At 43.8% G+C, this 27222-nt stretch overlaps 1 protein-coding gene across 2 annotated transcripts in view; it reads left to right on the top strand.

Moving 5' to 3' along the window:
- The window catches only part of LOC138570246 (zinc finger protein 850-like), a 98347-nt gene extending 72875 nt beyond the window's left edge, over positions 1–25472 (top strand). For both annotated transcript variants that reach the window (XM_069648997.1, XM_069648996.1), the window contains exon 2: positions 9248–25472. In XM_069648997.1, coding sequence (XP_069505098.1) covers positions 10274–12634 — 2361 coding nt within the window. In that variant the 5' untranslated portion in view covers positions 9248–10273 and the 3' untranslated portion in view covers positions 12635–25472. The remainder of the gene's footprint in view (positions 1–9247) is intronic.
- Positions 25473–27222: the final 1750 nt, after the last annotated feature.

Here is a 27222-nt window from a genome sequence, read left to right as displayed (position 1 = left end):
GCAGTCTCTGAGGTGACAATCTAGGTCAGCGCTCCTATTGCAGGGCAAACCCAGAGTTCAACACAATACGAGAGGGAAGTCACTGAGGTAGTAAGCCAGGTTAGCATTCCTGATGCAGGTTAAGCCCAGACACAGTATAGCAGTAGCAGGCAGTATCAGCAGAGTTAAGCCAGATTGGCGTTACCTGTTTCAGGGTGAACACAGCGCTCAACATATCACCGGCGCGCTGCTCCTGCGGTGGCAAGCAAAGTTAGCATTAACGTTGCAGTGGAAACTTAGCATGTAGCTGTTTATCAGTGACTGCACTTTCCTCTTCAAGTCCTGAGACCACACCAATAGCAGGGATCGAGCCTACTCTGCATCCCCAGTGCCTGGGCACACCAATGATTTCATGGCACTATATACATCGTCAACATTACATATCAGTGCCATATCCCCTCACCTTGCTTTAATACACATAGTAAACATACAAAAAACTAAATGAAATGCTGTTTCCCAACTAATAAACAAGGGGAATGGTGCTTTAATAACAATAATAGAAAGCTACCAAATGCTAGGAACGTGCATTCTCTCCCTAACCAGTTTTCCTCTTCACCCACAGGTGGGCTACTCAAGAATGCCCTTCCCATCAAGTCCAATAAGAAAGCATTAGGATTAAGTGCTCCTCTCCACCCAATATCAGAGGAACAATTTGTGGGTTAGTTGTGCTCTCGATATTTCCTCAGAGCTACGAGTACACGCACAACTGGCACTGATTGGCAAAATGAGATTTAAGACATTCAATTGGCCCGCCACGTTCTTTGTATGTGCCCAACTCGTATTTGTTTTTTGTTTTTTTTCCCAGGGAGTGCCTCTACGCCTTTATACGTTTCTGCAAAACATGCACGGACTGCCTCTTCCATTAATAATCATTGATCTGGAATTGTGTCATTCCTGATGCAGGTTAAGCCCAAGACTCAGTATAGCATTGTAAATGCGAGGCATCATTTCGGCTTTGCAGCCATGTGTCCAGAAGCTGCTGTGCAGATGTGTGAATGCATATCAAACGAGGACACTGCAAGAAACGTTCCCCATCGAGGGGCTGCCCATGGAGCTGAGGTCGCTCTCAGATGTTGTCCTTTCAGTGTACAGATAGAGGTGTCACATATATGATGAGACACTTCACAAGCACAGGAGGATTGGCACAGGAGCCGTATCTGCATCACGGCCGCTGAATCCCTTCCATTCAGAGGTTTTCGCCCCTCCAGTGGCTGCTTCTGCTACATGGCCCCTCCACCGCCATGCCAAACGTCCAGTCCCGAACTCAGAGGCACAGAAGGGGTCGTGGCAGCCACCGAGCCAGCACACGCTACAGAACACAGGGGGCGGAGACCTTTACTCTCGCTTCTGTATTATGTGAGGAAGGAATCAAGGATACTCTACAGCACAGCACGTTACGTCCATCCGCAAGGAAGGTGAACCAAACCTGAAGCTGCGTTTCTCCCTATTCAGCACTGTAGCAGGCTGAAAGCAATGTCCGTGTACTTTTCAAGTCGAAAACATGCGAATTTCGTGATCAGTAACGGAATACAGGTGGCAGCCATTTTCTTCCATAGAAATCAACAGTATATTATAAGGGACTAATGTAAACAAAACAAAGCCAAAAAAAACAAAACAATCCGTCATCTAATATAAGTCGGATCTTCCTTTCTTCTTCCTAGTTCTTCCAGTAGTGTCCAAATTCGATGAAGTCCCCTCCATTGGGTCCAGATCTAGGTCTGACGAGAAGGCTTCAGCCAAATTACTTTCAGTGAAGGAGTGCAGGCGACCATCCACTACCACCCTAAAAATTGCAGGGTATATTATGTAGTATTTCAAGTTTTTATCCCTGGCTTTTATTTTAGCTCCAATAAAAGCTTTTCTCTTGTCCATTATATCTTTACTTAGGTCGACAAATACCATTATTTTGTTGCCACCCCAAGCAAGGTCTGTTAGCTCCCTAGCTTTCCTTAACACCAGTTCCTTCACAGGGAATCTCAGAAATTTGACAACAATATGTCTCAGCTTTTCACCCAGGGGATGGTTTAGGTCCCAGAGACCGATGGGCTCTCTCAATTTCTAAAGAAATGGCTGAATCCAGGTTTAGCATTTTCGGTAAGATCTTATTAAAAAAATCAATGGCATTACCTTTTTCTGCATTTTCTGGAAAACCAGCAAGCGAAGATTGTTCCTTCGTGAGAAATGTTCTTGTTCAGACAACTTCAAGGTTACCTTTTCATTAATAATCTTTAGTTCTCTGATTTGATCCATCAGCTTCAAGGTCCTCTCATCCACTACATTCAAATGTTCTTCAGCTGAGTCCACTCTTCTGACAACTGTAGTAAACTTTTCTTCTGATTTCAAACGCGCTGTCTTAATCTCTCCAATGTCCAGAGTCATTTTATCTTCTCTGGCTCTCCTGCATCTTCTTTCTCCCCTCCTTTCTGTCTTTTAGCCTCTGGGGTATTTGGGGCTGACATTTCTAGTTTATAATATAATATCATGGAAACAGCATAGGGCCAGGAGCACAGCAGTTAAGCTGCCATCCCTGGAGCTGACAGTTCTAGAATCTAGTGTTCTAAGCATTCCTGCTGCAGGGGGGCGGTCTCTTGAGCTTTTCCACTGGATGGGTCTCCTGGACCTTTCATGGCATCTAATTTCCGTTTCTACTTTACATTGGTCGCTCTGTATTATGGCTTGAACTCCTTTTGCTTTGGCTATGGCAGTTCCTCTAATCACTACTTTGAAGGCCTCCCATAATATACCTGCTGATGCCACACTTCCTGTGTTGTGTACAAAATAATCGGTCACGCCCTCTCTCAGATGTTCCTGGAATGATCTGTCCCTCAAAGACTCGCTCCTGAGTCTCCATGCCGGGGTATGCGCCCTTGAGGGGGAAGCCCACCATGTAACCACCAGAGGGGCATGATCCGACAGCACTTGTGGTTAATATTCTGATTCTTTGAATTCCTCCACGGTTTCTCCACCTGTAAAGATATAATCCAACCTAGTGTATAGGTCTTGGGGAGCAGTGTAGTGCGAATATCCACGGGGCTGCGGATGTAGAGTCTTTGATATATTTGAAAGTTTAAATGCTTGCAACAATGTATTCAGGGCTTTGGCCGAGGAGGCAAGGTGTGTGCATTTGTCATCAGATCTATCTAGCGTAGGGTTGAGCATGCAATCAAAGTCCCCTCCACCATATCAATATGCCATCTCTGTATGAACTTATTTGTGGGTAAAATGTGCGAAAGTAAGCCGCAGTCTCCTGGTTTGGTGCTTTGTGTTGATAATACAGAATTCTCTATGCTCTACCCATCCCCGCATCACAAACATCCTGATCTTTGTCCTGAAAGGTCTCAAGCACCCTCAGTGGCACCTCTGGTGCCACCCATATTAATACTCCTCTAGCATATGCTGAGTATGAGGAGCCCAGCGTTGTGCCTCTCCATTTTTTAGCCAGGGCAGTATGTTTCTCCCTTGTGAGGTGCATTTCTTGTAGGAGTGCAATGTGAAAAAAAATGACGTTTTAAATAGGTCATCTTATTGTGTTTAGCTGTTCAGGCCCCTGACATTCCTGGATGCTATTCTAAGTTCCCCATCACACTTAAAACTTCTAACGTGCCCAGGCACACTCATGACCAAGTTTAGCATATCATGTGTGGATCTATAGGCTAACTACTCCAAATCCCTTGCCCTCCCTCCGCCCAACAGTTGCCCAGCTCAATGCCTTGTGCTCAGGAATCCCCACTTATCGCCTTCGACACAGATTCTTGTCCTGATGTGTGGGGCACAGTAGGCAGATACGTAACAGCTAGTATCCGTTAAAAAAAAACAATCAAGTCTAAGGTGCAGGACGCTCCTCTGCAGTGCGATCTTAAATGGGCACCACATTGTTGGCTCCTGTGGTTAGCAAATCTTAGTTCCTGAGGCTTCTGCCTGGAGGTCTTATCGCCTCAGCGTTCTGGAGTTACATCCGTCGACCTCCGTCTAATTGCTCTGCCCTCCTCTGCATGCTTCCGCATCTTTACTTGCTCGGGCATCTGCTCCAGTTGGCAAGTTCTCCATGTCCATCCATTTATATGCGTCTCCGGGGCTATCAAAGAAAATGGCACAACCTGTATGTAGAATGCTCAGTCTAAAGGGATACATCCGCATGTACTTTAGGCTCACTGCCCGCTTTGACCGATATGTACTTCATCCTCTGTTTCTGTACTCGTTGGATTGTCCCTTACTCTTTGGATTGTCCCTCCTTTCCGGAAGTGTTCAAGGATCTTTTCCCCATCTATGTAGTTCAGTATCCAAGCTATTATTGACCTTGGTGGGGCTCCATGCGGTGGTTTCCTCATCAACGACCTATAAAACCTTTCAACCGTGAACCCTTGCGTGATGGCCCCCAGGCCTATTTGTTGAAGCAGCAGAGTCTCTATAAAGTTGGCCGGGTTCGCTCCTTCTCCTTCTGGGAGTCCAATAATTCTGATGTTGCGTCTGGCCTTTTCTTCTGCTCTTTCTTCCAGACTAAGTACTTGTTGCTGCAGTACCTTGACTTCTTTTGAGGTGTCTTTCAAGCTGCTTGTGTTTACCGCCATTTCCTTTTCTAGTGTTCCCGTGCGTTCGGCTAATGACCTCACTTCTTGCCTCAACAAGTTCACATCAATGCCTATAGCACCCATCTTGGACTCTAGAGCCACTTTCAATGATGCAGTGGCATCTAGGATCTGCTGATCTCCTTTCTCATGCAGCTGCTCTCCTTGAAGTGTTGAAGTCGTTTGGGCTGTGTTCTCTGCTGGATGTGTGACTTTGGTAAACTGCTCTATTGTAGGTTACTTCCCCTTACTTTTTTGTTTTTTTTGACGCCATGGCCTGTTGCTGCGGTGCTCCACTTTACTCCCTCCTGTAATCATGCCGCTCAGTCCTGTCAATTCCACCGCTTGCTGTCTGGTAACTTGCAGGTGGGCTTTGCCCCCTTCTTTGCCACTTATTTGCTGTAATATTCTAGCACACCAGGTGGATGCTCCTTGCAACATCACAGACTGGTCCATGCATGCGTAAATATTCTGGCTATATTCTGCCCCTGGCCGTTCACTACCAGGTCCGTCGTGGTCTGTAGTGATTGCCCCCTGCTATGGCTTGTTTGGTCATGTACCGTATGCCTCAGAATGCTGATGCATGTTGTGGCATCTCTGCACCTTATAGAACCTTCAGTATACTGGAGGCTAGCAGATTTAGGCCTTCAGTAGTTGGCTTGCAGTCTGTCTGGGTGAACCTATTATCCAGCACTGCCTCCGCAATATTATGCACACCCCGGTGGGAGGTCGCCTGCATGTACCTCCATTTGCTGCTTGTATGGGTGTCACATACTCCTTACTGAGCTTGTTGGTGGTGTCATGCGCGCAGTCTCTGCTGAATAGTTCTCTGCGTGTATTCCATAAACCCCAGTGTTGGGGGATCTTACTGTTCCTATGGACTACAGCTTTACATACCCCAGCTCTTCCAATTATGCAGCTTTAGACCTCGAATATCCTTCACTTCTTAATGCTACAGCACCGTGCGCGCATGCTCCATGACGTGGGAGTCTCGAGCCAAGCTTCACCTTCTGTAGGGTAACCACAGTGCGCATACCTGTTCTTCAATCAGCCCTCAGTATTTCAGGCCGATCCTTATCTCTGCTCGTCTTCCTGCTTCACTCTGCGGTCCATACCTTGTCCTGGGGGGGAGGGAGGCCTAGTGTTTCTTCCGGCATCGCTCCTCTTCCCATTCTTTATGGGTTTTTGCAATGTGCAAATGTAGCACACTTCACGCTACTGTTCTGTGTGAAGACCCGTTTGCCGGGACATACTCATCACATATCCCGTAGCCTCTTCATTAACATGCAATAGTGTGTACATGAGCTGCCAGCTTTTCTCCAGATGGATACCCTCCTTCCAGCCACTCATTCCACCGTATGAACCGCGTCCCCCTTAACCCGCCGTCTCGATCCCCCATGGGCTTCAGCCGGGCTGCTGCCACTATAGATCACTCCAGCAGAAGCTGCAACATGTCGTAGTGTCTCGCACCCCCACAGGCTATCGCCTCCTTCAATCGGGTCCCGGGGTTCGGGCTGCTCGTTAACTGTTGCGACACCATATGTGTCCAGCAGTAAACACTGCCTTCATCCATACGGTGCTGAAACCATGGGCACTAATACGTGTTGCAGCCTCTGTGTATTTCTAGCATCCAAATATATCACGGTGCACACTGCTATTGTGTGTCAAGCTCTGTTCGAAGGGGTGTCACTACTGTTGCTAGTACCACTGTTCTGCCGCAGCCACTCCGGTGCCTATACATTGGTGAGGGCATGCACCGCTAAATCCGTGCATAATGGGTTTGCTTGTTGCAGGCGTCTAGCCAGCTGTCTGATCTGCGGCCCCTCCAACCTCCACGTTGGTCCCTTGCAGGCTCCTGCTTGGTTGTTGCCTCATTGGGTCGTCCTTCGCTGAGGCAATCTCATGTTGTGGTGCTTCGCACTGCCTCATCCCAACATCATCTCTGCGCCGCCATCTTTGTTCTTTTCTTCACGCTGGGTCTTAGACTTTTTTCGGCCCGTTCATCGTTGTTGTGATACCTGAAGTGCTTACACAGTGCCCAACTGTGCTCGCCTTCTTTATTCGAACCGTGCTGCAACCATAGGCGCCAATGCTCACATGCCGCCTAATGAATTGATTGTTAATATGCAATACGTAATCATGCTGACCTCCGTAACTTTATTTATTTGCCATTGGTCCACACACATAGGAAAAACACGTGACATCCATAACTAGTGGGAAGGGAGACATTCACACGGCAACCGACCAATGAGGGGCCTCATATACATCATTGTGGACACTGTATACTTGTTGCCTTTCGGGGACACCAAAACTCACCTTCTGGTTGGCTCTTCCTGGATTGGCTCTTTCTAGATCCACCTGCCAAAGCGCGATTTGAAACAGCCAATTGTGCTGGGAGTGTGCCTCCCCGAACATTGGTGAATTTAATTCCCCTAGTCTTAGCAAGTGCCCATGAGCCTGGCTCGCCGACCTTGTATGTATCGGCTGGTTCTGTTCCCAGCGACTGCTGCTTCCTGGGGACGGTCAGCCTGAACGATTCTTCCACCACCCCACTCCTGTATATGCAATTTTCTGTGAGGCCTACCATGCAGGGCCTGTCTGGGCCATCCCCATGTAATCTACTTACCCGTGGTTTTTACCTGCTTCAGACTGTGCGCCAGCACCCCACGTGTTTATGCCACCATATTCTTTGCGCCCCCCTCCTATACCTTTTGAGCCCCGCCGCCTCAATACAATTTTTGTATTCCCTTAACACATTTGTTATATAGAGAAGGAGAGCAAGGTTAGGTTTTCTTAGTATAGGCCTTTTTATTTTCACCAGACTGATTTGGAATCCGACATATATATTATTGTTTAATGGTCAAGATTACTCCCATTTTAGAGTTGGGGCCAGTTAGGAATGATACCATCCCAAGCAAATTCGTAAATAAAGGTTGCAATGTATATATACGACATTGTGAGGATGACAGTGGATGTTTAAAAAACCCCATTTTCTTCTATCGTCTCTCCATTCTGGTGTGATGCATATCCCACGTGTGTACTTAATAAGCAGTAGTGAGACGGACTGCCACCAAGAGAAGGACCGCACTTCTTGCCCACACCTACATGCACAAGCCGCGGAGCTGGGGTTCAAGGTAACCACTGATGCGAACCAAACTAAATGGCTCCATAGACTATTGATCCTTGTTGACACAAAGAAACGCCCTCTGGGGGGGGGTCACATGGAAGGCAAACACCTGGGGGGCGTATGCCCATGGGTGGGTACCCAACACAGGGGACATGCTCCTGTCACCAATTTAGACATCTGTCCTCGAACATTGGCCTAGGCATGAATTGGCCAAGAAAAATGCATAAACCTCTCAAATTCTAACCAAATGCCTAAAGCACAACAAACTGCACAAACTTCACTACACCGCAACAACAAAACAAACCACAAACCGCACACAACAGCTACCGACCGGAAAGCACCCCCAAGCTCAGAGAAAGGTGTTAACTGAACTGAAGCTGCCAACAGCACATCACTGCTCTCTTGCGCTTTTCTGATCCGCCAGGGGACCACTCCGGTGGTGATAGTGCGCGGTACAACACTCCTGCTTGAATTGATGCTTGCTATATACCTGTTTGTGTGTACTACGACCTACTGAGTACTTATTAACCTTTGAATGTGTATCTAATCAAAAATGTTTTCCCTGATTTTGTTTTTTTGTTTTTTTGTGTGCATTCTACTTGTCAGCCATGTCCTCTGTTGCATACGATCCATAGCACCATGTGATGTTGAGGGATAAGAAGTGGCCATCAGGTGATGATGCGTCACTCTAGTGTGTCTCTCTGTGGGTACTGGAGGTGATCCGAGATCCATGCATTGATGTGATTGGCATTTATCAAAGCAGACCATAGCAGTGAAGCCCTACTAAGTTATTTGGGGGTGGGGGGGTGTTTGGTGGATATGTTATGCATATTTGGTGTGGATACATTAGGTGGGTGCTGACCGTTGGATGCAGTCCTCTTTTGGATGCAAGATCAGCTGAGGCCAGATCATTGGCAATGAGGTAGTGCAAATCATTCTTCTGTTCTGAGGGGACATACGGATGGATTGCTCAGGGGCCCGTGGGTTGCCTTGACGGGCTGAATGCGGCCAATGTGGCACAGATGTTTGTGAATGACAATGGATGTTGTTGATGGTAGAGAGTGCACTATGTAGGGGCGGTGATGGCGTGTCATGACACTTTTATTCTGTTTTTTTTCACTAAGACTGGTGGGGTAAGGGGGCATTATGTACGACACATTTCCTAAGAATTCCTTAAATGGAAACGAGTTTAAAAAAGCTGCAAAAGAATATGATTTGACTCTGGCCCTTCTGATGGGATGTTTGAGGTATTAGAATGGCATGCTTGAATCTGTATTACAGTTTCACACGGTTGGTCTAATGTCTTTGGTGTATCCCAAAAAATCAGATATTTAGTAATCGCTGTCCAGCCCTCTACCTGTACAATGTTCCAAAGTCATGCAAAGATAAGTACCTCCCAGTCTGATTCACTGCATCTTTCCTCCTAGAGCTGGCACTTTACACTGACGTAGCACAAATGTGTCATTTCAATACCCTATTTTACATCAACAAAATTAATCTCTCTTTGATTTTACAGGTGACTAAAGCATGGATTGAAAAAGCAAGAGGTTGTACGCGGAACACGTCCTGAGCAACCAGCACCATAAAAAGGTTTTACATGAGGGAATCTGTCAAAATGATCTGAGAATTACACCATATTTAGTCTGGGATGGTCAAGAACTGGAAGTGGAGAAAACGTCACCTTATGAATGGGATTTTTGTTAACAAAATCACAGTATAAAAATCAGGGAAAACTGAGACCTTACAAGTATAGATCAACTGGAGCATCAATGGAAGCACTAATTATTAGAAGAAATTGGCCAACAGTCGCATTGGATTATTTATAAGACGATGCTTGAGCTCTGGAGGATAGCTCAGGGGCAACATGCTCGCCTTGGAAGCAAGACGATGTGGAGCAACACAGGTTCGATCCCCGGATCTGCGCTTAGAAACCTCTGGGTACTAAGCGTGTTATAGATAACCAATTGCAATAAGGAAAGGCACATCTATGCACTGACTTTGAAAAATCTCTACTTTGAAAATTCATTGTGTTTGTACATGGGAGTAGAAATCTGAAGATTACATTTAGATTTCGTTATCCAATGCAAGCAAAAACCCAATCAAAATTCTTCTTGTGTCACTAATTGTAAGAAATGTTTTAGGTATTAAACCAGTTTGGTCCTCCATTAGCAAAGCAACACTGAAATGCATCACAAAATGTGTACAGTAAATCCTTGGTTGCCTGTGTGACAACATATAACGTCCTGAAAGAAGTGACTGGGTACACTGCAACATAACCAAGAATATGAGTCTAATATTGAAAATTAGATCATCGAGGTGCACATGTGAGTAATTCTTACTCCGCTGTTTTTTTTGATAATATGCCCCCAAATGAACCTCATCATTGCTCCATTTGTTAGAAAATTGAGGTAATTTTTATTAGTGAATTTCTACTCTTTTGTCTTTGTGAAAGGTTTGATTTTAAACCATAATACAATTTAAAAAAGAAATTTTTAGAAAAGCTTCAAATAGAAAATCGGTATAACTTCAAGAAATTACCAACATGGAAGGAAACACTTACCAATGCCCTGAACTTCGGACAAGGTTAAGTTTGAAAAATAATTTAAAACTACATGGGCGACGCTTTATATGGAAAAACAAATATCAGTGCCTAACATGCGAGAAAACCTTCAGATATAAAAGCAGTTTAACTATCCATGAAAGGACACACACTGAGGAAAAACCATATGAATGCTCACAATGCCCGAAAATCTTCAGTCACAAAGGCCAACTATCAGAACATGAGACATGGCACACAGGTGAAAAGCCCTATCAGTGCGCTCAATGTCAGAAAATATTCTTTAGTAAAAGACATTTGACACAACATGAGAAAACCCATAAAGGAGAAAACCCTCATCAGTGCACAACATGTCAGAAAACTTTCAGGGATAAAAGCTGTTTAAATATCCATTTAAGGGTACACACTGGGGAAAAACCATATCAATGCTCCGAATGCACGAAAAGCTTCAATCAAAAAGCCCAGCTAACGATACATGAGAGATGGCACACAGGTGAAAAACCCTATCAATGCACTGAATGTCAGAAAAGCTACTGTGTTAAAAGCCAACTGACCAAACATGAGAAAACCCACACAGGAGAAAACCCCTATCAGTGCACAACATGTCATAAAGGCTTCAGGGTTAAAAGCAGTTTAATTATCCATGAAAGGACACACACTGGGGAAAAACCATATCAGTGCTCAGAATGCCCGAAAAGCTTCAGACAGAAAGGCCATTTAATGGCACACGAGAGATCACACACAGGTGTAAAACCCTATGAATGCACTATATGTCAGAAAAGCTTCCGTCATAAAAGCCATCTGACACTACATGGGAGAACCCACAAAGAAGAGAAACCTTATCAGTGCACAACATGTCAGAAAAGCTTCTTTCACAAAATTGCTCTGAACCATCATGAGAGAACCCACACGGGAGAAAAACCATATCAGTGCAATGAATGTCAGAAAAGCTTCCGTCGTAAAAGCCATCTGACACTACATGAGAGAACCCACACAGGAGAAAAACCTTATCAATGTGATGTATGTCAGAAAAGTGTCTCTGATAAAAGACATCTGGCCAACCATAAAAGAACCCACACAGGAGAAAAACCTTATCAATGCGATGTATGTCAGAAAAACGTCTCTTCTAAAACGCATCTGACCAACCATAAAAGAACACATACAGGAGAAAAACCTTATCCATGTACTGAATGCAAGAAAAGGTTCAGTCAAAAAATACACCTGACATTGCATGTAAGAACCCATACAGGTGAAAAACCTCATCAGTGTTCTGAGTGTCAGAAAAGCTTCACTAATACAGGTGATCTAATTAAACATGTAAGAATCCACACTGGGGAAAAACCTTATCAGTGCTCTGAATGTCAGAAAAGCTTCAGTCAAAGTAGTACCCTTACTCTACATAAGAGAAGCCACACTGGGGAAAAACCTCATCAGTGCTCTGAATGTCAGAAAAGCTTCAGCCAAAGTAGTACCCTTACTCTACATAAGAGAAGCCACACTGGGGAAAAACCTCATCAGTGCTCTGAGTGTCAGAAATGCTTCTATAATAAAGGTGATCTAACTACACATGAGAGAACCCATACTGGGGTAAAGCCCCATCGCTGTTCTGAATGCCATAAAACCTTCAATACAATGAGCACTCTAACTATACATAAGAGAACCCACACTGGGGAAAAACCTTACCACTGCACTAAATGTCAGAAAGCCTTCAATTCAACAGGCAATCTAACTCAACATGAGAGAACCCACACTGGGGAAAGATCTTACCACTGCACCGAATGTCAGAAAACCTTCAATACAGCAAACAATCTAATTCAACATGAGAGAACCCACACTGGGGAAAGACCTTACCACTGCACCGAATGTCAGAAAACCTTCCATACAGCAAACAATCTAATTCAACATAAGAGAACCCACACTGAGGAAAGACCTTACCACTGCACTGAATGTCAGAAAACCTTCGATACAGCCAACAATCTAGCTCGACATGAGAGAACCCACACTGGAGAAAGACCTTACCACTGCACCGAATGTCAGAAAAGCTTCCATACAGCAAATGTTCTAACTCAACATGAGAGAACCCACACTGGAGAAAGACCTTACCACTGCACCAAATGTCAGAAAAGTTACAGCCAAAAAGGTGACCTAAATAGACATGTTAGAACACACACTGGAGAAAAACCGTATCAGTGTTCTGAATGTCTGAAAGACTTCACTGAGAAGAGAGCTCTAACCAAACATAAGGATACCCACAAAGGAAAAAAAACCTTAGGCAATGAATACAAGAAAAATGTCTATCTAAATAGCAATGTGACACACCATGAGAAAACACAGACCGGTAAATAACACAGTACACTATTTGTTAGATAAGCTTCCATTAGAAAATGCAGCTAGCTCACCATAAGAGAACCCACAATGGAGAAAGCACTTAGTGCACTAAATGTCAGAAAAGGCAACCAACTCAACATGTGAGAACCCACAATGGGAAAAACCATTATCTGTACAAATGAACGAATGTTAACTGTGTTGTTTTGAGGCACAAGATCATTGTCGAAAGCGGCCTCTTTCATGATATCATTGAGTGGTGTTCAGTGAGGTGCGCATCACCACGTTTGAGGGTTCTTTCCTCTGATTCCGGATTCCAGGCACGGCGTGGAGCTGCTGGCCAGAGCTGCGGTTGAGAGGGGAGGGGATAGGTGTCCTGTCCTCCCGTGGTTCGCTGAATGACCCTATCTATCTACGGTATGCCTGGCCCCGGGATGGTGTGGTGATTGCATATGGAGCTGTCGTCTGGGGCGGTGTGGGGACTGCACACGGAGCTGCCGCCTTGCCGCACTAGAGGATCCTGCTTCGGGTGAGCCTGGTGGAAGAAGTCCTGTGTTCAGCCGCCTATTGATAGTGGCGCTGTTTGGGGCCGAGGCCTGTGCGCTTTTATCCCTGAAAGCTCCTCCTGCTGCCCACATCATTTCTCTTTTTTTTTTGGTCTATTTTGGTCCGCTACACCGGTTGGTACTCACAGGGTGGCTCTGGTCCATTGACCCCTGTGGAACCATTCTGGTGTGCAACAAGAGTCCTTCTGCTACAGTGCCCCACTGTTACCTAAGCTTTTTTTGTACTGCCGACACGTTCCCCTGACTAATTCTGCTACCATTTTGACTCCACTTAGTCCATATATATGGCCATTGGAAAAAATGCCAAAAATCAAGGCCATCAGACAGGGCCAATGCAGTGTGGGTAAACGGACCCAGAGTGCCGCTATGGACAAAAATGGCATATCTTTGCCTCCTTGTAAAACAAGGTGGAACAATGACCCAAAGAAAAATAAGGTTACATCTCAGAAGGATATCTGTTTAAAAAAAATAAATAAAGCCCTTCCCCCTGCTGTGCTAAATAAGGCTCAGATCATATTGCTTGTGGGTGAGCAAGCACCGGGATCCGGTTGACTTGAAAATGCCCCTTTGTTACCTTTGCCACCCTTAAACCCTGACAACGCTTCAAATTTTGCTCAAATGGCGGTGGGCTCCAATAGCCTATACTCGATTGACAATAATGAATCACTGCTAAATCTATGCATGGGCTTAAAGCAGAACTCTCTACCAGCTGAGTGTGATCAGCCTGATACAGATTTCGAAGCGTATCGATCTGCGAGTCCCGACTTGGAGAAATTTGCCACTACGATGGAGGGCCCCTTGTATAGGGGGCAGTGGCCATAGACCTGAAGCTAAAGTGCCAGAAAAAAAGTTTGGCGTGTTGGCCAGACCTCGGGCAGTTAATGAATGGTACAGTCTAGCAGCCAAACAATTCCCTATACTACAAACTGGAACTCCCAAATGGCTTCCGTCAAAACCTCTCTAAATTGTGGAATCTCCACCCTCCGCCTCCAGCCCCTTCTTCAATAGGTTGCGGCTATCGAATTTGCTTCATATAATTCCCGACCTGTCCTCCATCACGACAGAAGACATTGAATGCATAGAGCTTCCAAATTACAATAGTGTGACAAATTGGGGTCTGGTAACATTTGTTTCACCAATGATAACGGAAAGGGTTTGCTCAAATGTGAAGTTATTTAATGAATTGGGCTTGGAAGTTTTTATGTTTGAATCTGCTGATACATGGAGGGATGAAAGTGCCCCGTGTAGAGGTGTAAATGTGCAAAAGGAGGCTACGTATTATGCTACAAATACAACTCTCCATCCTTACTCAATGTCTGAGATATAAAATTATGTAAATACTGCCAGAATTCGGGGCAGATGGTTGAAAGCAGAAGCTGTGGAGGAATGACCTGGGGTCAATCAGATAGTGGCTTTTACTGTGCTATCTTGGAATACACTGGGTCATCGTTCCTACCTTGTAAATCCTGCAGGCTGTAATGAATTACAAATGTCTGATCTTTTTTGTCCTGCAGGAAACGTGGTTACCTATCAAACTCAGAAAGGTTAAGGAAGGGTTACCTCTCAAATACACAAAAGCATGGTTTTCACCGGAGCTGAACAAACTATCCTGAAACTGTTATATTTATGGAAATGTAATCTTTCCCCAGGAGCACTGGCAGCCTACAGAGGAGCAGCCAAGTTATATGGATTGACGATCATTGATGCAAAGAAAAACATCCTGAATTCTAGAATACTGAATGCACAATCGTAAGTTAAAGTGCTTTTTAAGATCTTAAAGGAACAAGAGACCACAAGCTCCCCCAACGCTAGTCTGTTAGTAAAGGATGCATCATGGTATTTGGGAATTCAGGATGACATGCAAAATAAGTGGAATGGCATCAGGTCTGACATAACACTTAAAAAAGAAACACAACCCACAACCTCCGGCGAGGTTGTGAGGGAGATGTTTGATAGATGTTCATCTATCCCTCAATTTAACTTTTCTACTATAACGGTTGCTGAGTTGTCTGTGGTAGTGGAACAGCTAAATGCCACAAAATGCAAAGTCGATCCGTGTTCGGCCATTATAATTAAAACTTGTCCTCCCTCCTTGATTGAAGCCATTTGGAAATTGGTGAATGCCTCCCTTATCGAAGGCGATGTGCCTACAGACTTAAAGGAGTGGGTTACTCCCATCTTGAAAAAACCTGGGTTACTGTCATGATCACAGCAAGAAGCCCTAGATTTACCCATAAAAAGAATTAGACATCTGCCTATCACTGCTGGTTGGTGGGACAGCAACACAGTGTAGTGGGTAGGTTGCAATAAGCACTTCCTGACTCCATAACATGGCAGCTCTGTTTGTTCCCCGGTTTGTTCTGAGCAGGTCTAGTGTTCTGCACTCCAGTGTTATATAAGCCCCTCCCAGCATGTGTACAGAGCTTTGCGTCGTGTTATTCAGGTTAACGCTTACTGTAGCCCTGTTCTCCTGTTATATCTATGAATAACCCTAGTTTTCCAGTTACTGACCACAGTTACTTTGTAGCAGTTATATTGCAGTTTTTCCTCGTCCGCAGTGATTTTCCTCGTAGATATTAGTTCCGTCATGGCTAGTAATTGTGCAATAGCTTTCCTGGTTTCAGTTAGACAGCAGCGTAACTATTGTTGCCGTGTCAAGTCTTCCGCACTTCATAAAGCAGCAACCGAATTAAACGCTGCAATTTCATTTTTCCAGTCACAGCTGAGCGGCGAGCGGTTGCCAAGAAAAGTCTTCGCGCTCAGGAAGAGCTGCGCTGGCATCAGCCACAGCAAGTATCTCACCATAGAATTTGGTCATCCGCTGTTCTTGGGTAGCGGTTACGTGTTGTAATTCAACACGTTTTTGTAGTGATTTATTTTCATCTGTATGTTCCTACGCGTACCTGACAAGCCAATTCTATGAAGTGCCCCTTTTTAAAAACCCTGTGTTTTTGATGCTCGAACTTTCCTCTGACACTTTGCTGAAAGATTAGGAAGCCTATTCAGTCTCCAGTGCATTTAAAACTCCTCATTAGCTGCACTCCATCTCTCTTCTTTTTTCCCCCTCCAGGGTTCCATCTCCATGAATAACTTTAGCATGTTTTTACTGGTACCTTACTGTCTTTTCAGTCACTGAGGGAAGTAAGCAGTGTAACTTGTAATTTCACCCCGTGGGGTTTAGGCATAGTTTTAAGCCTCTTTCACTTAGTTCATTGCTACTCCCCCTCATCCACTTAGTCAGGACAAGAGTTCTCTCTCCATTCCCTGTACACCTCTGCATCGTGAACCTACAGGACATGAGCCCCTGCACAGATGCAGGATGGAGAGTACATTAGGTAAGACAATTCTCTGAGAAAGCTCTAGCAAGGAAGAGACAGCACTGCATTTAAAGTCTATTAGCACTAACTCCAGGAAACACTTGTGTATTAATGAGGAAACGCCTTCACAGAAGAAGTTAAGATTGAGGAACATCGCTATCTGAGGAGTGTCCTAGACTGGTTCCTTGAGTGTTCCTGCAGAGTCAAGGTAAGCGTTACATTTACCCACTGAGGTGCCGCTTAACTACAGGCCTATCACCAACACACCTTTTTTGTTGAACATTTTAGACTGTGTTGCATATGGGCAAACCGCAGAGCACTTGAAAAAACATCCCATTCTCAATTGTCATCAATGCGGGTTTAGACATGGGTACGGAATGGACAGTGCACTTCTTGAAATAAAGTCAAAGCACTTTGAAGGTTTGGATAAAATCAAATCGCCTATGCTCATGCTGCTTGATCTGTCGGCCGCCTTCAACCTAGTGGACCATTCAATCTTGGTCACCAGGTTTTGGAGAATTTCTCCCCGACTGCAGCTTGCTGGATAGCTTAATTCTTGTATAAAAGGGAGAGCAGAGTATTTCATGAGGAGGCAGTAGCTCCGCCTATTACATTAAAATTTGGTGTGCCGCAGGGTGCGTGTATTTCACCCTACCTATATAATATATTTATGGCACCCTTTTTCTCCCTCTTGGAACAAGAAGGGGTTATGTTCACAAACTATGTGGATCACACTTAGTGTGTCATCCCTATTGCTGGAACACGTGCACGGGACAAAGCTGAGTTGAATAGAATTTATGCCATCATTGAGAACTGAATGGTACGGAACAATTTGGGGCTGAATAGAAAAAAGACGGAGCTGCTGATGGCACCCAGCCCATGCTAGCAAAGTTCTGTCCAACCTATGAGAGCTTTCAATTAGGTGATGTAAAGATAACCCCTCAAAAGAAGGTAAAATCTTTAGGTGTTATTTTTGATCAACAGCTCAACATGAATGCTCATGTTGGGAGCCTTGTGTCAGCATCACTCTATTATATTAAGGTCTTAGCACACCTCAGACCTTTTATTACTCAAACTAATGCTGAGACAATCGCAAGAGCAATAGTTGGATATTGTAGCTTACTTGCTAGGCTGAGTAAAACAGATTGCAACAGGCTGCAGGTGGTTCAAAATGGGGCAGTGCGCGTGGTTGTGGGATTATCCCGAAGAGTCCATTTTTCGGCCACAAGGCGAGCATTGCATTGGCTCTCTGTAGAGGCCTGATTGCTTTTCAACCTACTAGTCCTCACCTTTAAATGTAGACTGGGTTAATGCCCCTCTATTTGCAAGATCCTCTCACCAAAAAAGTCCACAGGAGCTCTCTTAGATCTATCAACCAGGAACAGTTAATGCTTCCTAAGTGCAGGACTGTGAAGGTTGAAAAGGGTGCTTTTTACATCACAGCTCCTAATGCCTGAAACAATCAGCCATTGGATCTCGGATGTCAGAGATCTATAGATCAATTTAAGAAGCTGAAAATGCTGCTGTTTGCTTGACCCTGCACCTGGGCACCTCCTGACTGAGGAATATAATTTTTAGTTCTGTGTTTTTGTCTTGCCTCTTCATCTGTTGTCGCCCTGATGCCTACGGGTCCATGGTTTGCGCATTACAAATGTATTAAAGTAACGTCCCCTTTCCGTATGGATGGTTTTTCTACAATTTTTCGGTTGTCTCAGCATGTAATTAAGGGTCGCCCTAAAGGGTGACTCTCTATAGGGGTGAATGTATATACTCTCAGACAATACCAGAAAACTATGGTATACGAAAACTTATTCGCAGCAGTATTCGTGGGCTTTCAGTGTCAGAATCTGAAGAGACCTCCCTCCCTTCCTCCTCACCTGGGTCTTCTGTGGAACTTCCTTCTGGATCCCTCTTCTTCCTTCTAGGATTGTTTTGTTTGATGCTTCCTTTCTTTTCTTTCTTTTGAAGTAAATAGGGTCTCTCTCCTTGGGTTGCCACACTGTCGGTAGGTAGATCCCCAACAGCGTTGTCTCCCCTGGAGCTAGCCCCAGAAAGCTGGAAGACAAGGCGAAGGTATAAAGAGATGTGGCGGAAGCCACGGAGCGAAAGGAAAAATGGAAAGAAAAGGCTTCACAGGCGTGAAAGAAAGGCAAAGGTTCCCAACAGAGGACAGGAATCGTAACTTCTGAAAAGGTCTCACAACAAAGGCGTGCTGGGAGCACAAGCAGAGGCGTGAGGGAGTGTAGGCGCATGGAAAAATCCAAGGTGCAAAACACTGAAATTCTGTTACTGTCTCTGTATATGCCGGGTGGTGGCCATCTTGGGAATAACAACTAGACCGTTACTGGAATAACTGTATAGATGTGATGGGACATCCTAATAGCGGCGCCACCGATCCCAGATCTTCCACGAAGGCATGACTTTCAGTCAACACAAATTGACACCCTTGTGTTGGGTCTATATGATCCGCCGGGGGGAAAATGTACATGAAAACTTATCGAGGCTGTTCTTGATACACTGCACTCATGGGTGGGGCAAAATAGAGGGGGTGGAATCTTATTGCCTGGGGATTTCAATAGAAATTCTTTGTGGGGTGGGTCTCCCTCAATTGAGGGGGGAAGGGCAAAATTGGTATGGGAGGTGATGAGGATTAGACTGCCATTTTGGCCGGGTTTGATATGACACCGCTCCCTATGGGGAGGCGGAGACTCATTACACCTGGTCAAATGGTATCTCCTGTTCCTTGATTGATTTTATATTTGTAAATGGAGTCATCAGTGAAATGGGTCCGGCCTTACATTCCAAAGCAGTGCCAATGAGTGATCATGTTACCATAAAAAAGATTCTGTAGATTTCTGATTGTATCTCCAGGATGAAGTTGAAATCTAGCCCTACCGCGAATCTACAGGACAATCACCTTTGTTGGTCCCATATGAACATAGCTACCCTAAACGAGGAATTAAAGATTTGTAGAAATAATGGGGATTTGCCTCTGGTGAAGTTTGATTGTGACCTAAAACCTATGGTAACCATGCTCGGAGCTCATGATAAGCGAAATTGGACAGTAAAATTGAAAGGCCATAACTCATCGGTTCCCTATGATGCTGCAATTGCAGATAAAAAGCATCTGACCAATGCGGAGTGTTGAAAAGTGAGGCAGTACTATGCCTTGACCACAGTGGATATGCAGAGCAGACTGACCGAAAATAAAGCAGGCCTACATGTGATGGCTCAGAGGTTACCATTACAAATGGAAGTATCTAAATGGGATCATTCAGACTTGTGCTTGAAAGAGATTTTGGGACACGATTCGCTCTCTTGGAAGCGGACAATTGGCCCTTGAGGTCAGTCCCATTTACGCTGAATACTGGGTTGCCCACAAAAAAAAAAAGGCTATTTCACTTGGGAAGCCAATTTGCCCAACCTCCAGGATTCCCTGATGGTGGGCACTTTTGTTTGGCACCAAGTGCTGGCTTCCAATTATTTTCAATTGATCAACAAAGCTAAGCCGTCCAGTGCCACAGGCCCTGATGGCCTCTCAAATATTGTGCTAAAGCAAGATTCTATCCTTTGGGCTGAGATACAGAAAATGCTCTTCACGCGCATCTGTAAAACTGGAATTGTACCAAGCTCTTCGCCAGAATCTATCCTGATCCCGGTCTATAAACGGGGTCTCAGGACCGATCCTAGCTGTTTTAGGCTGCTGGCTATGCTGGATTCCAGCTTGAAAATCTTTGTGGGGATCCTGCTTGATCTGCTCACCAAATGGTCTAATGAGGAACATCTTCTCGATGAACATCATTTGGGTTTCAGAAGGGACATTGGAACAAGGCCTGCCCTGTGGGTCCTAATGCATCTTATTTCAGATGCATATACGTATCCAGAAACTCCTCTTTATGTCTGTTGTGTAGATTTCAGTTCAGCATTTGATTCAATTATACGCTCTAAACTTTGGGATAAGCTGAAGGGGCCGGTATCGACTCTTCACTACTTTATTTTATTAGACAACTCTACAATAAAACAACGGTGCAAGTTCGATTGGCTTGGGATGGGGCTACATCGCCACCCATTGAGACAAATGTTGGCCTGAAGCAAGGTTGCGCCTTGGTGCCATTGCTGTACAATTTGTACATGTCTGATTTAGACAGGACTTTGCTGGCTACTCCCAATTATCCTCACAAATACGGAGGTGAAGTGGCACATTTCCCTCCCATATGCTGATGACATTGCTGTCCTGGATAGAACACCAATAGGCCTACAACGCTCCCTGAATGCATTACTAATTCATGCAGAGGAGTACCGGCCTAGGATAAATATGCAAAAAACTAAAATAATGAAGTTTGGTAAAAAGATCACAAAGGGGAGAAAAAAATTAAATTGGACACTGGGAACAAAAAAAGTGGATCAAACCGATAGCCTACAGGTATTTGGGGATTGAGGTAAAAGCTACATCTTCCATCATCCACCTCTGTGATTCAATAAAGCCCAAGATTTGGCCCAGGTGGTTGGCCTTAAAGAATGTGATTGACAAGTGGGGTGGACGTTCGCTGAAGGCAAAACTGATTGCCTATAAGACTACAATTATCCCTGGGATGCTTTATGCATTGGAGATTTTCCCTAGGAGGGCAATCAGTTGGTTGCCTAAACTGGAGGAAAAATCCTGAGGTCATTGCTGGGCCTACCGGGCTCAACCCCAGTTGTGGTGGTAAGACTGGAATTGGGCCTTCAGTCTTTTATGTCTTGCTTGGTTGTTGCCGCTTGTAAACTGTGGGTTTCCATAAAGTTTGGTGGAGGAAGGTATGTCTCTCTATTACATGCGAGTGCGATACATGCAGAACGATATTCTTGTAGTGTCTGGTTTAGAGATTTGGAGAGCATGGTCCTTGCTCATTGTCAAGCCATAGCTTTAACGTGCTCCTGTGAACAGGAAGTCCCTGTTTTTTTGGGAAATAATGATGCCAGTAGCCAGAATTATGACAGATCTTTGACCATTGCACATTTGGAAGGAAGGCGTAAATATGCACAATTCACTCACCAGGGGGGTTATCTCATGGCCAGAGGCAGTTTTTGATTAAGTGGCGCTTTCCGACCTTGATACGATTTGTTCTATTAATGCGTTTGGATATTTTGCCAGTCTTTGTAGTTCGGGGAGCCTGGTTGGGTATTTCCTTTAAAGAACGTCTCTGCAGACTTTGTGGTTCACACATTGAAACCGTAAAACACGTTTTAACATCTTGTCCAAAATCTGATTCAGTTTAGTCTCTATGAAAGCGACCAATTCTGGAGCCTACTATTTGCGGATGATTCATATGTGGTCGTCCTGCTGCTTACCACCTTTGGTCAAGTGTTACTCCTATGCTGGAGGAAAACAAGGTGTCTGCTGGCACCAACTAGCTGTAATAAGGGAACTAACTGAAGTTAATTTATTTCTTTTAATTTAATTTTTAGTATTCCTTATATGTTTTGATTTGCTTATATCTTTTGAAAACTAGTTATTTTATTTTCTTCCTTATTTTAGGGTCTTTTTAGCTGTCTTATATTAAATGTATAGCAATTCATAATTGTTTGATTGGCAGTGTAAAAAGTTGTTCTCAACTGTATGCACTTAAAGAAAAATAAATATCTGTAATATATATATATATATATATATAATAAATATATATTATATATATATATATATATATATATATCATAAAAACATAGAGAATGCACCAGCTCCACATGATACCCCATAATGGAGAACACAATATTTCACTAAATATCAGAAAAGCTTCGGGCAGATAGAACAACCAACTGAACATGCAAGAACCCACAATGGGGAAAGCACTCATCAATGCACGAAATATCAGAAAAGGTTCAGTCAGAAAGACGGGCAATTCACCATGAGACCCTACAGAGGAGAAAACACTTATCAGTGCAATAAAGCGCAGAAATGCATCAGTGGGAGAAGGCAACCAACCCACAATGCAAGAACACACAATGGAGAGAACAAATACTAGTGCACTGAATATCAGAAAGGCTTCAGTAAATGAAGGCAACCAACTACCCATGCAAGAACCCACAATAGAGTGAAGCAATAGTAGTGTACTAAATATCAGAAGGACTCCAGTAAAAGAAGGCAACCAACCCCCCAATGGAAGAACCCACAATGGAGAGAACCAATACTAGTGCACTGAATACCAGAAAGGCTTCAGTAAAAGAAGGCAACCAACTCCCCGTGCAAGAACCCACAATGGAAAAAAACAATACTAGTGCACTGAATGTAAGAAAGGCTTCAGTAAAAGAAGGCAACCAACCCCCCAATGGAAGAACCCACAATGGAGAGAACCAATACTAGTGCACTGAATGTAAGAAAGGCTTCAGTAAAAGAAGGCAACCAACCCCCCAATGGAAGAACCCACAATGGAGAGAACCAATACTAGTGCACTGAATACCAGAAAGGCTTCAGTAAAAGAAGGCAACCAACTCCCTGTGCAAGAACCCACAATGGAAAAAAACAATACTAGTGCACTGAATGTAAGAAAGGCATCAGTAAAAGAAGGCAGCCGACTCCCCATGCAAGAACCCACAATGGAGAGAACCAATGCTAGTGCACTCAATATCAGAAAGGCTTCAGTAAGAGAAGGCAACCAACTACCCATGCAAGAACCCACAATAGAGTGAAGCAATAGTAGTGTACTAAATATCAGAAGGACTCCAGTAAAAGAAGGAAACCAACCCCCCAATCGAAGAACCCACAATGGAGAGGCCCAATACTAGTGCACTGAATATCAGAAAGTCGTCAGTAAAAGAAGGCAACCAACTCGCCATGCAAGAACCCACAATGGATAGAACCAATACTAGGGCACTCAATATTGGAAAGTTAAAAGAAGGTAACCAGCTCCTCATGCAAGAACCCACAATGGATATAACCAATACTAGGGCACTCAATATTGGAAAGTTAAAAGAAGGTAACCAGCTCCTCATGCAAGCACCCACAATGCATAGAGCCTAGTGCACTAAATACCAGAAAGGCTTCAGTAAGAGAAGGCAACCAACTCCCCATGCAAGAGCCTGCAATGGAGAGTACCAATACTAGTGCACTGAATATCAGAAGGGCTTCTGTAAAAGAAGGCAACCAACTCCCCGTGCAAGAACCCACAATGGAGAGAACCAATACTAGTGCACTGAATATCAGAAAGGCTTCTGTAAAAGAAGGCAACCAACTCACCATGCAAGAACCCACAATGGAGAGAACCAATACTAGTGCACAGAAAATCAGAACGGCTTTAGTAAAAGAAGGCAACCAACTCTCCATGCAAGAACCCACAATGGAAATAACCAATACTATTGCACTGAATATCAGAAAGGCTTCAGTTAAAGAAGGCAACCAACCCACCATGCAAGAACCCACAATGGAGAGAGAGAACCAATACTAGTGCACTGAATATCAAAAAGGCTTCAGTAAAAGAAGGCACCCAACTCACCATGCAAGAACCCACAATGTAGAGAACCAATACTAGTGCACTGAATATCAGAAGGACTTCAGTAAAAGAAGGCAACCAACCCACCATGCAAGAACCCACAATGGAGAGAACCAATACTAGTGCCTCATCAGTTTACTGACTACGAAGTTTTTTTTAGATTGTATTCCTTTTTTTGTACAGCTTTATAGGTGGGTGGTGGAAATGAAAACCTACTGTGTTAAACCGTTGCATATGCATAGGACCTTATAGATATATTGAGTATGTCAATGGCATAATGAAGTATATTGGTGTATATAATTCTCTCAGAGCTAGTAGTTTAAAATACAAAAAGAAAACTAGGCGCGAGTATTCAGTCTTGTTTCAGAAGTGCACACATGCTTCATAGAATGTTTCATTACTTCTTAGATCCGTATTCACCTTACAAAATATTTCAAACAGGAATCCTCAGTACAGGAATTTTAGTGATACAAAGCTAGGCAATTGGCAAGTGTCGTAAGGTACATGCAAACTATGAAAGTGAGCTGTCTCACGTTTTCTTGGATATTAAAGAGGATTCCTACTGTGGTTCGTTGAATCTTCTTTAAAAATCAAAATCAATTTGTTCCAAATCCAGAAATATTGGGAAACTATTTTTGACAGACCGCAAATAAATGTGATGAGATAACTTTGAGTAGACGCTTACTGGGGCAATGTTAGAAAGATCTGATGGAATAATTTACCAATCCGGGTGGTGTCAAATACCTTCTGAAGATATTTTTATTCTCTTGCAGTTTTAATTTACCTGGCTTCATAAACGTGTGGATGCCTTTGACATCCCTTTCAACAGTGTTATCCCCAATTCGTCTTCTTAATTTCTTTATGTTGCAATTTTTGCGCGATTTCAACCATGTTGTTTCCCCAGCAAATCTAAGTATTCTCGAATCACTGACTTCATCAGATTTTGGATGTTATGATGATTTGTAGAGAATTTGTATTTTTATAAAGATGCTGTACCTATTTTTGAGGGATTGGGATTTCTATACATTGTAAATATTCAGTCATTACAAATTAATTTACTTCCAGTACCTCTGTGGATGTGTTGAGATCCTTCTTGCATTAGTGGCAGGAAATAGCATATTCTAGCAGCTAACATACAGATGTCAGTACTTAGTATGGTGCAGAGGGTCAACTTGGTCTGTGGCAGATCAGAGTTACTCTTGTAAATAATGCTAAGTTTCCAACATGATGTCCTTGGTTGTTTAGAAAGATACTATTTCAAATTGGATTTGGTCTAAAAATGGTTGCAGCCCTCCCTGCAGTTGTATGTAGGATGAAGACCCTCTTCTTCAGAGAAGCAAGCTTATTACACTGGTTTTATCTCACAAGCATTACATTTTGTAACATTTTTACCAAAAGGGTTTTCTTAAATCTTATAATTGAATATTTAATTGAATATTACCCATTGGTAATGGTTATCTGTTAAAGATGTTATGCATGATTGTAATATCTGAAATAAACAAACTGAATTGAACTATTTTGTATATTATTTACAATGATTCATGATTTGTACAGCATGTATGTTTGTATTGGAGATGTTGCACCTTTTTTTGAGGGCTCAGTATTTCCCTGAATTGTTTAAAATCATATCCAGTTATTATAAATTCATTTACCTCTGCTACCTCTGTGCACGTGTTGAGAGATTTCTCGTATTCGTTGCAAGAAATGGCATATTCCAGAGGGATCTGCTCCAGTGAGGAAGAGAGAACTTCCTGACCCCCCAGAAGATGGGTGTGCTCCACTGAAGGGAGAAGAGCCTACCGGATCCCCCAAACTGTGGTCTGGTCCAGTGAGGGGGAGAGGAGCTCACTGAATCCCAACAGTGGGATCTGCACCAGGGTGGGGGAGAGGAATCGCCGAAACACCAGAAGAGGGGTGTGCTGAAGTGATGGGGAGTAGATCCCCCCCCCGAATGCTAAAAGTGGAATCTGTGTGATGGGGAGAAGAGTCCTCCAGGAACCTAAAAGTAGAATTCTCCCCCCCTCCCACTCCCCGAATCCTAAAACTAAAAGTCAAATCTGCTCCAGTGAAGAACCCCGTAATAGCTAAAAGAGCATTGTACTCCTGTGAGGAAGCGGTTACCTCCTGAGACCCCGGAAGAGAGGTGGGCTACAATGAAAAGATATATATATATATAATTTTTTTTTTTTTTATAAGGTTTATACAAACCTTTAAAATATTCACACACATCAATAATCACAAAAACAAAAGCCAAAACCAAAACAAAAATGAAAGCAACAACAAAGTAACAAGCCTCCCATTACTAACGCCACCATCCCAGACCAGGTCCGTCCCCGTCCATTAAACCCCAAAGAATTCCCATCATCCAGGGATCAATTCCAAAACTCCAGGGACCGTGTCTAGTCGAAGTTCCATTATCTTTAAGAAATGCGTCAATGGGGTTAACAGTTTGGGATCCGTTCCATTGAACATATGACCCCCACCATTCGTCTGCACACAATGAGGGGTGAGTCCTGCTCCACAGGCCCAACTGCAATGATCTTTCATTACGAAAACTGCTACAAAATAGGACCAAATGTTTCAATGTTTCTATGTCTTTTGCACAGAATCTGCACAGGAGATTTATGGTCTTGTTGCAACTCCACGTTTGCATGCAGAACAACATGAAGCATCTCCGTGCTTGAGGGTCAGAAAAAAGGCTAATGTAACGTTGGGCCGTGTTGAAAGCACGTGCTTCAGCTCGCACGTATATCATAAATTTTGCAAGGGCTCTTTGGGAGCAAGTTCTTTCCCAATCCAGGCGCCAAATTTTCAGTTTTGCCGCGTCTGGATTTTCATGAAGCAAGTTAATGTTGATGTTATATTCGTCTAGTAGGCTTTCACACCGCTGTATCCACAAAGCCATTATATTTTGTCCTTTGGCCGTTGCACTGTGGAAAATGTCAAACTGCAAGATCTTTTCTCGAGCACGTGTTTTTCGGAACAAGGATAACAAATTCCAGGTAATCCTTGCCTATAGTGAAATGAGCGATAGCTCATATCTGATGCACAAGGTCATAGTCCCTCTTGGGAGGCCCAACACTTTAGTCCAAAACTGGTTCTCCAGAGAAGACCATACATTGTAGGAACATCCCAGTGCATTCTCAGCCCCATAGGTCAAAACAGGAATGACTTTTTGTAGATAAGAGTCGTGAGGGTTCTAATGAAAATTTCTCAAATTTATTTTTCATACAAAGCGCTTGACACGCCAACTGAGTGCATTT

This window comes from Ambystoma mexicanum, chromosome 2q (genome assembly GCF_040938575.1).
Source record: "Ambystoma mexicanum isolate Mex_15411 chromosome 2q, UKY_AmexF1_1, whole genome shotgun sequence".
NCBI classification, from domain to species: Eukaryota; Metazoa; Chordata; class Amphibia; order Caudata; family Ambystomatidae; genus Ambystoma; species Ambystoma mexicanum.
Note: the sequence above shows the minus strand (reverse complement) of the source record. Positions and strands in the feature narration are given on the sequence as shown.